Source organism: Sciurus vulgaris, assembly GCF_902686455.1.
Source record: "Sciurus vulgaris genome assembly, chromosome: 8".
Taxonomy (NCBI): domain Eukaryota; kingdom Metazoa; phylum Chordata; class Mammalia; order Rodentia; family Sciuridae; genus Sciurus; species Sciurus vulgaris.
In genome coordinates this window covers 98,302,935-98,313,125 of record NC_136468.1, presented here as the reverse complement: position 1 = coordinate 98,313,125, position 10,191 = coordinate 98,302,935, and the positions used below count along the sequence as shown (strand labels likewise).

Below are 10,191 nucleotides of genomic sequence, written 5' to 3'. Positions count from 1 at the left end.
CAAGGGAGCGTTCCGAGCCCACGTCAGGGGAGGTGTCGAGATAAATAGGGTCCCGAAATGGCCGTGGCTGGCTGCACTGGGAGCTTCGGGGTCCCGGACTGGAGCAGCCCGAACGAGTTCGTGTCCGGGAGACTGAGCGCTGGCGCTGCTGGTGCTCTTTTCGCTGGCAGGCTGAGATCTTCAGCCAAACCCTATTGCTGCCGACTGGAGTTTGGGGAGGAAAACTCTCCAATAACCCGAAGAATTTCCTCTTAGGAGAAGGGTCAGCGAAAGACTAGCGGGACGAAAAGGGCACTTTCTGCCTATCTGGATCGCAGCGCGGGAAGGCAGTGCCATGCTTCTCTCCATCCTTGTGGCTTTGTGCCTGTGGCTGCGCCTGGCTCTGGGCGTGCGCGGCGCGCCCTGCGAGGCGGTGCGCATCCCCATGTGTAGGCACATGCCCTGGAACATCACGCGGATGCCCAACCACTTGCATCACAGCACGCAAGAGAACGCCATCCTGGCCATCGAGCAATACGAGGAGCTGGTAGATGTGAATTGCAGCGCCGTGCTGCGCTTCTTCCTCTGTGCAATGTATGCGCCCATTTGCACCCTGGAGTTCCTGCATGACCCCATCAAGCCGTGCAAGTCTGTGTGCCAGCGCGCACGCGACGACTGTGAACCCCTCATGAAGATGTATAACCACAGCTGGCCCGAGAGCCTGGCCTGCGACGAGTTGCCAGTCTATGACCGTGGGGTCTGCATCTCGCCAGAGGCCATAGTCACAGACCTCCCGGATGGTGAGGCACTGGGAAAGATGGAGGGAGGTCAGAAGTGCCTGGGGCGTCACCGCCACTTGAGAATGAGGCGGGCCTCACATACCGCTGCCAGCGGGTGTTCCACACAGCACCCTCCCTCGCAGCACCAGTCTTATGTCCCAGGCTTTTAGGAGGTGGGAAAGCAGGCAGAAGTCTTTACTTCACAGGAATTTAACGAGATGGGGAAAAGCACACGGCGCTCCGTGAAGGGGGACAAAAGAAAGATTTGCTTACAAGGGAAACATTGGCAATGTTTTTATTTACAGTAATAATAGAAATAATCATGGTAGCAAACAGATATTGCTCTGAGTGTGAGCCAGTGTTGAACCCAGTGCCTGTAACTAGTTTAATGCTTAAACCAGTCCGACTGGAGGCTAATATTCCCCCCATTTAGTGCTACTTTTTGAAAGTTCTTTCTGAAAGAGCGGTAATTGTCATTACTCCCCAGCAGAAGTAGGATTTGTAGTGTAGTCTGCCCCTTGGCAAATGCTGACCTTTGTTTCATACTAAAGATGCTACCTAGAGTGGCATCAATTTAGTTAATCCCTTTTATGCTTCTTTTCTCTTTTCTCACATTGTTTCTTTTTCTTTCTTTTTCTCTTTTTTTGGGAGGTAGGGGTGGGTGGGGTGGGGAGGAACTGGTCTAAACTGACTTCTTGAAAGGAAACCTTAGGCTATTTTTGCCTTCTTTTATCCTGGTTTCCCCTAAACTAGGTTATCCCACATTAAAAGAGATTATGGTGTCACTTTAGAGTCATCTCCCAAGTTATACTTTAGAGGATTTCTCTCAACATGAAGGAGGCATAGTTAAGTGGAGGGGCAAATTAAAACTCCTCTCTAACTCCGAGTTTTAAAGAAAACACTATTATTGTTTGCATTCTATAAATGATAGAGATGCTTGGTTTTGGTTGTGCAACTGTGCACTGTTGCTGCACTGCAAAATGAGAGGTGAGGATTTGGAAATATTCTGATTATTTTGATTAAAGTGCTCACTTGGAAAATAAATGATTTACTATCACTTTCAGAGGGAGTGAACTTTTTTTTCCAGGTTGGTTACATGGGTGTTCATTCACATCATTTTTTTTTTTTTTTTTGTGCTTGGATAGGCAAAGTCTCACCTGAGAGATTTCTCTCCTAAGTCTGGGGACATCATTGTGAAAGACGTAGCTGACACCTGTCATTTTTACTGCTAGTAGTATTCTTCTGTGCTACTGTATTAGTTTATCTTTTCAAATGCTCTCTTATATTCCAGAAGGGGGAACAGATCCAGTCACTGACCACACCCCCCACGGCCCTGTTTATGTTTCAGATGTGAAGTGGATAGACATCACCCCAGACATGATGGTGCAGGAACGGCCCCTGGATGTGGACTGTAAGCGCCTAAGCCCTGGTAAGTTCTTTCCCCATGGTTCCCTCTCCTTCTCATCCCCAGAATGATTTCTGTATCCCTTTTCCAACTTTGTAATCTCTCTTTTGTGCCTTTTTTTAGATCGGTGCAAGTGCAAAAAGGTAAAGCCAACATTGGCAACATATCTGAGCAAAAACTACAGCTATGGTAAGTCATCTGCTAAAGCCATTTACTTTTGAGACTTGGCAAACTGCAAAATTGCAAAAGACAGATCTCCTAGTCACAAAGTAAAAAGAGGCTTGATGATTTTTCTAGATGATTATGTGGGTTCTGGACAGCGTAATAATAGTTGTAAAAGTTATTGTCTTTCTGGGTAGATCAAGTACAAACAAAATAAATCACCCAGGTGAGAACATTGTGCAAATCAGACTTAAGGCTAGACACTTACTCAGATTTATCTTGGTGAGAAATGCTGCTCAGCAAATGACCCCTATCCCTTATTCTCTTCCTAAGGTTTTATTGCTACAGGAAGGATGGAGCTGTGGTCCATGGACTTGACTAACTGAGGCTCAGAAAATGAAGGCCCAGAGGCCAAGAAAGTCCATATATCTTTTTACTTATAAACAGTTACAAATATTTAAAATTGTTTTTTAAAATGTGGGGAAATATGTTGCTGAATATTATAATCATGAAACTCTATTGAAATTGAAATAGTTTAAATGCCCTCATCTTTCTTATTTTAAAGAACCATTGAGCATCTTGTCAAAGAAAAATTCAGCCATGATATTTTAAATGTTTTAAGTAAGTTTAATTCTACTATCATCATTTGAAAATCAATTTACCTAAAAACGCTTTTTTCAAAATGTCAATTTGGGCTATTTTATACTTTGTTGCATATCTTAAATTATTTTTGCTGAAGTAACAGGAAACCAGGTAAAGATACTCAGTTTACTTTCTAATTCAGTTTTCACATTTCAAATTTAAATTTTATATCAAACTTAGGTTATATATCACTCACAAAAGTAGGAAAATCATGGCTGTAAGAAATCTGAAAAAACAACCAGAACTTAAGGTATCAGATTTGAGAATCATACATAACCAACATGGGTAATTCAACAACAACAAAAGTACATTATTTTTTTCCAGTAGTTTTTTTTTTTTTTTTTTTCCTTGAAGCCTGTTGTGTAGATGTTGACCTACTTAGTCCCTCATCTGCCAAGATCCAGCCTTAGGTGCTAATCAGAGTTTGTCTGCCAAGATATTCTCTGGGGTGTTCTGGCCTTGGAACCCTTTGATGATGAAACATTTTCTATTCAAGTTCTTTTGGCTCCATCTAAGCCAGCTTTCTAGGATGGAATCCAAGAACGACCCATATTAGGTTGATCACAACTCCATGGGAGGCAGTGATAATAGCAAGGAACCAAAGAAGCCAGAATTTAAATCTTGATCAAAGACAGTGACATTGACAGCCACCTGTAATAACAATTCTATCTCTGCTCACCCTGGGCCTTACTTTGTCAATCTTTGAAAGTAAAGGATTGAGAACAACAGTCCTCAGAAATTCCTTGCAGTTTGAAAATGGTATGACTCTAATAATTCTTTCTGTAAAACAGAAGAAATTAAAGCATCAGATGGGTAATGGAAGGAATCCAAATTTTTAAAGTGACTTCTGAGCGTGAGAATATATGTACTCACTTCAAATCATCACAAGGGGAATAGAAACATATAAATATGCTTCTGTGATATTTTTGCTGACCTAAGGCAGAACCCAAACTAAAGACTGCCTTTAGTTTGCTTTTCCATCTGGCAGTGTGATTCAGAACTTTGTAGACAATGTTGACAAAGGATGCCTTACATTTAGCATATGGGCCTTTGCCCACATTGGGGTTGCTTGGACATGACCATAATTACAGGAGTGATTCTTTAAGAGAGGCTCAGCAGTTGGCATGAATGCACCATCCCTAGTTTAACCCACAAATTCAACAACCCTTTTATCAATTTTTAAATTGTAGTTATTCATGCCAAAATAAAAGCCGTGCAGAGGAGTGGCTGCAACGAAGTAACAACAGTGGTGGATGTAAAAGAGATCTTCAAGTCCTTGTCACCCATCCCTCGAACACAAGTCCCACTTATTACGAACTCCTCCTGCCAGTGTCCACACATCCTGCCCCACCAAGATGTTCTTATCATGTGTTACGAGTGGCGCTCAAGGTAAGTTCACGGTCAGAAGAAACTGCACACTTCTCACAGACACATGAAATGCATTTAGCAGTTAATAGTTTTAAAAACAACAACAGAAAAGCACCAGTAGTTGTTTTTGAAAAAGTACCTTTAGTAGCTGTCTCTCTTGGCATATATATTTTATATATATATATATATATTATATGTCATATATATTATATGACATATAAATATATATATCCTAATGTATTATATATATATATATATCCTGATGTAGTATATATATATGCATATATCCTGAATGTCAATTAAATCTTAAAGGAATGAAGAAAAATAGAGATTTATTTAAATAAAATCTTGAAAAATCAATTTCAGAATCCATTAAGTGATTTCAAAATCAAATAGGCAAGTAGATTATTTTGAGAAAAAAACAATTCTTTCTAAACCATTCAATCTTAGTGTGAAAAATTCTGATTTTGGTTTCTTTAATAACTTAAAGGTTAACTCTGGGACTATGGCTTCATACATTTTTTTACGTACACTTCACAGTATTTGTTTTATAGAATATTGAACATATACATTCACAGACTTTAAAATGTTTCTTTTTTCTTCTGGGTACTGGCAATTAAACCCAAAGATAATTTACCACTGAGCTATATCCTCAGCCCTTTTTAGTTTTATTTTAATCAAGGTCTCAGTAAGTTGCTTGGGGCCTCGCCAAATTGATGAGGCAGGCCTTGAATTTATGACCCTTCTGTCCCAACCTCCTGAGTTCCTGGGACTACATGCATGCTCCACTGCACCGAGCTTTTTAAGGTGACTTCTGAATCTAAGAATATGTGATCCTATTCAAGTCATCACAAGGCAAAGTATAAATAAATAAATTATGTTATATGCATACACATGCACACATTCTAGCTGGGAATATTTGTCTCTTCACATCCCTTCACTGGTCATTTATTTAAATATATTGGCACATTCCCTATAATATAAAGTCAAATTCTACAGCCTGGTTTCCAGGATGTGCCCTGTAACTTGCTGCAGATACTTTCCAGCAAAATCACTCATTTGTATAGAACAAGTGATCCCTTTGAGTGTCTGCCATTCATGCTTCTCTGTTTCTTCTTGGTGTAGCCCAAGACTCCATTGCTCCAAACAGGAAACAAACACTTCTTTTGAAACTGAGTTCACTTGAATAATTTCTGATTCCATATTCCACCAATACCAGTATACCTCCTCATACTCCACCTTGCATCGTGGCTTTCAGGCTGTCCTTCCACTTACATCTTGTCTCCATTAGGAAGCCAGCTGTATTTCTGGGCATGTGTCTTGTGTACTGTTTGCACCTGCTACATTGCTAGATGCAGCTGGAGAGGAATTAGATTGCTAGTCATTAAATTCTATCAGAACAGATGAATGGGTTTATATATTTCTATTGCATTACAAATATTTTTGGATGATTAGGATTTATGTCTTCATACATGGTACTCATCATCATTTGGAAAAAGAAGCTGGTAAGGGCATGTAAAGGGGATTTGGGAAATAAAAGTGATGAGAGGAGATCTGCCTTTTAAAACTAATATAAAGCTACACGTGTTAAATCCCTGTGGTACTAGATTATAAATAAAGAAAGAAAGAATAATTCTCAGGAGATTTTAAGACACAAAACAACTCTTCACTGTCAAAGAAATGTGCTAAATTGATAGAAAATGAATGTTATTTAGTAAATGTTGCAAATATGCTTGTTTACAAAAATAGTATGTTTTTCACTTTATACTGTACTAGAAAATAAATTTCAAGTAGGTACAATTGATAAATATTTTACAAACTTAATCAGAGTATGTGATTAAATGTGAGATCTGAAAGTCAAAGGACTTTGTAAACGTAAAAGTAATATAAGAAATTGCAGGGAAAAATACCAAGACACATAATATTGTGTACTGAAAAAAACAAAAATGGAAAGACTGATAAAAGTTGAGAAAAATTCTTGAGGTGGATATGACAAGTTTTGTGATCTTTATCAAAAGTTCACACAAATTAATATTTAAAATGCTGAGAACACAATGTAGAAATATGCATACATAAATCCATAAAAAGGAATTCTTGAAGAAATGCAAATAGCAAGTAAACATCAGGGTGGAATGTTTTCTCTCATATGTGGAAGTTAGAGAGAAAAAGGGAATAAAAAAGGGAACTCATGAAAATAGAAAAGAGAACAGGAAGCTGTGGGAGGAAGAAAGGAAAAGGGAAAACACTGAGGAGTGAAACTGAGCAAATTATGTTAAGTTCATGGACGACAGATAACAGCAAATAAACTATAATCATGATGCACTGATTAAAAAAAATACCTTCTTAATTCCAAAGCCCAAATTAAAAGCAGATTCGTTTTTACCTAATTCTGAATGTTAGTGAGTTGGATGGAAGTATAACCATTTTGAAACTGTTTGGCAGTCTGTATTGAAAATCTTAAAAAAAAAAAAAAAAAAAAAATCCAAATCCTTTGACCTAGTTATTCTACTTTCAGAAATCTGTCTTCAGGAAATAATAAGCCAGAGCCCATTACTATATATAAGGATATTCAATGCAACTCTTGTTATAGTAGCTGCAGCTATAGCTAAACAAAAGAGGGAATTCAATAGTAAAGAAATGGATAACTGAATAACCACAATTGTAACATTATATTGTTTAAAGTTGATCTTTGAGTTTTCCTAATTATATCAGAAAGTGAGTATAATATAATGATGAAAGGAAATGTACAGTAGGATGTAAATATACTATATGCTTTTAAATACATATACATATGTATATACGTGTACATTTATATTCTTGTACGCATGTATTTGAAAAGGATGGGTTATAGGGATAAGGGTTATTGAAACAAAATTCAAATAATTTTCTGCACTTTTAAACTTTTTACTTTTATAAAGTACTAAGATAGATTTCTTTCTTTCAGGATGATGCTTCTTGAAAATTGCTTAGTTGAAAAATGGAGAGATCAACTTAGTAAAAGATCCATAGTAAGTGTAATTGGCAACAGTCTGAATATGGATAGAAATGCATGTAATTAAATTCAATAGAATCTGGGAACCCTTCACATTCTTTATATCCAAACTCTCATGGGAACTAGTAATAGTCTCTTTTGAATAAGTAATTAAGCATAGCTATTTGTATTGAATTTTTTTTTTTATCAGAAGTCTATCATTTGGCTTCAGAGTTGGTTTTGTGTTCAATTATAAAGTACTGGTTATTTCTAAATTAAATTATTCTTTCGTTTCTTTCTTGTATTATAATTTAATTGTTTTAGTAATTAAGATATTAAGTAGAGTTAATATCTACTGGGATTAAAACCAACATATAGAGATGCAAACACCCAGTTCTAAAACTTATACCATCACTATACATAGCAAAATCTTTCCCTGTATTTAAAGTACTCTTAGATTGTTATGAAAAAATCAGATGACCAAATCCATAATTTTAGTGGTAACATCATAGAGACATTCATAGTTCAATTAAAGGAGTTAGAATAGCTTTTTGCCTCAAGATGAGAAATCAGGTAATTGATGTGAAACTTCTAAAGCATCCTTTGTCTTGAAGATCAGTTTAGACATCTTTAGGAGAATTCATGTTTTCCAGTTCACAAGAGGGACTGCTCCTGGCCAATATCCTCTTAATTTGTATGAATAAGAATTCTTAGGCAAGAATATATAATAACTGACTTATGGAGAATATAGTTACAACACAGCATTATCTGAATAACAGAACTAAACACTATTGTGTTAAATCTGAGCTAAAATCATGACCAAAAACTCATAAACAGCTCAAGCTCATGCTCAGAGGTACTAGAAAGAAATAGTGCTACTCCCAGAATTGGTTACCTGGTTTCAGTAATATAGAGACATCAATGGAAAAGACAAGTTGGCCAGAGGACCTGATGTTACTGAGAGAAAAGAAACTTTCAAGAATCACAGTTTTGGTGGCAAATATTCCGATATACTTCACCATATGAGAGCAACATGCAGTAATGAGTTTGATATTCTAGAACAGACTGGAAATATGTCCTAGAAGAGTGGGAAGAGTGTTTTCCTTTTCATTACAATTCTAGTGCCTGCTCAAACTTTTTGCTGAATGAAATATACTCTAACGAGAAAGGAAAGGAAAGGAAAGTATGGATAATAATATAAAGCAGTTCCTATTCAAGTGGGTTGATTTTCAGATGTTGCTGTGTCTGAATGTTACATTATAGGGCTGGTGATCAAAATGCATGGGTGCAGGCCTGGAGCCCTGGAGATAGTGGGTGAATTTGAATCCTGGTTCAAGCATTTATCAACTATTTGGCCTTCTGCAAATAGCCTCCGTGTATTTATTTTCTGGTCCTGACAGTGTTGCCCACTTTGTGAGTTTCAGAGTTTTGACTTCACCATAGATTAAGCACTTTCCAAATCACTTGGTACTTGACAAGTGCTTAACATCCGGTGTTCATTTTAATTGTCATTGTCTTGATATTTCAGTGAGACCATTGTGCTGGCAATAAATAAATAAATAAATAAATAAATAATAAATAAATAAATAAAAAACACTGGTAATTTCTAATATTAGTCTAACATCAAAAGAGGTGCCATGTGTTTGACAGTCACCTTTGTGAATTGTCTTCCAGCAGTGGGAAGAGAGGCTGCAGGAACAGCGGAGAACACTTCAGGACAAGAAGCGAACTGCAGGACGCACCAGTCGTAGTAATCCACCCAAACCAAAGGGAAAGCCACCTGCTACCAAACCAGCCAGCCCTAAGAAGAATATTAAAGCTAGAAGTGCCCAGAAGAAAACAAACCCGAAAAGAGTGTGAGCTGACTGCTTTCCTAACTGGAGACTTCCTTAGAGATGAGGCCAGGCCTTGCCTGGGACAGCCTGCATAAGGCCACGTGCCCCTTGCCTTAACGACTCACTGCAGTGCTCTCATAGACACACCTTGCAGCATTTTTCTTAATGATAGGCTTCAATTTATATTTCTAAGGCTCCACAAGCCAGTTTGGTAGGTTTGCCCTTTGGTATGGAAGGGTGTAATAAATAAAGCTGGTTGAAAGCGTTTTGCATTCAGAGTAGCCTGTGTACATATTCTGTGTGACTTCCACGTGGAGAAAACCTGCTTTTGTTCTCAGAATCTGACTTAATATGTGCGTTGTAAAATCAATGCCACATTTCAAACAAAACGCTCATTTTTGGACAAAATATTTGATTTCTGCTAAAATATTAGCAATATTTGAAAATGTGATGGAAAACATAATGCTTCTGGGGAAAGCAAGAGAAATGGGATGTTTAAAAGATCTTTATGTGTTTAATGTCTGCAGAAAGATTTTTGTGATGAAGGGGGAATTTTTGAAATAGCTAGAGAAGGAGGACATGGAAATGCTAATGTGTGTTTATAAGACGTCCAGCTCTGTTTTTGGTAACTCTTTAAAAAATTCTAAAATAATAACAACAAATAAATAAAAAGGAGAGGCAGAGAGACAATACCTGAATTCTTGTTTTCTGGTTACATGCAGGGTTGGAGATGCTCTGATCTCATGGTCATGATGCTTCTTGTCAGTACTCCAGAAACAGGGAATTGGTTAGTCCCATAATGATTTAGATCCCAATTAATGGGTCAACACTCAAGTAATTTTACCCACAAGAGGTGTGGTACTCATCCCACTTCCCAATACATCCACAGATCATGATTACCAAACCAGGGAGAATATTCTGGCAATTGCTGGTGCTCAATGCAGGGCCTGTGGGCCCCTGGTGGGAGGGCTGGGTTCTCAACCTGCTGGTTCTCCACCTGCTATGGCATGACCATTGCAGCTCTGTGCCTGGGGAAGAGGACAGAGGTCA

At 38.0% G+C, this 10,191-nt stretch overlaps 1 protein-coding gene across 1 annotated transcript; it reads left to right on the top strand.

Moving 5' to 3' along the window:
* SFRP4 (secreted frizzled related protein 4) lies at positions 1 to 9,422 on the top strand. Its single transcript, XM_079151159.1, has 6 exons — positions 1 to 779; positions 2,107 to 2,187; positions 2,287 to 2,352; positions 4,158 to 4,356; positions 7,280 to 7,343; positions 8,981 to 9,422. Exons 1-6 carry the CDS (start codon positions 335 to 337, stop codon positions 9,164 to 9,166), a joined length of 1,041 nt encoding a protein of 346 aa, XP_079007285.1. The 5' UTR covers positions 1 to 334; the 3' UTR covers positions 9,167 to 9,422.
* The last annotated feature ends 769 nt before the right edge of the window (positions 9,423 to 10,191 follow it).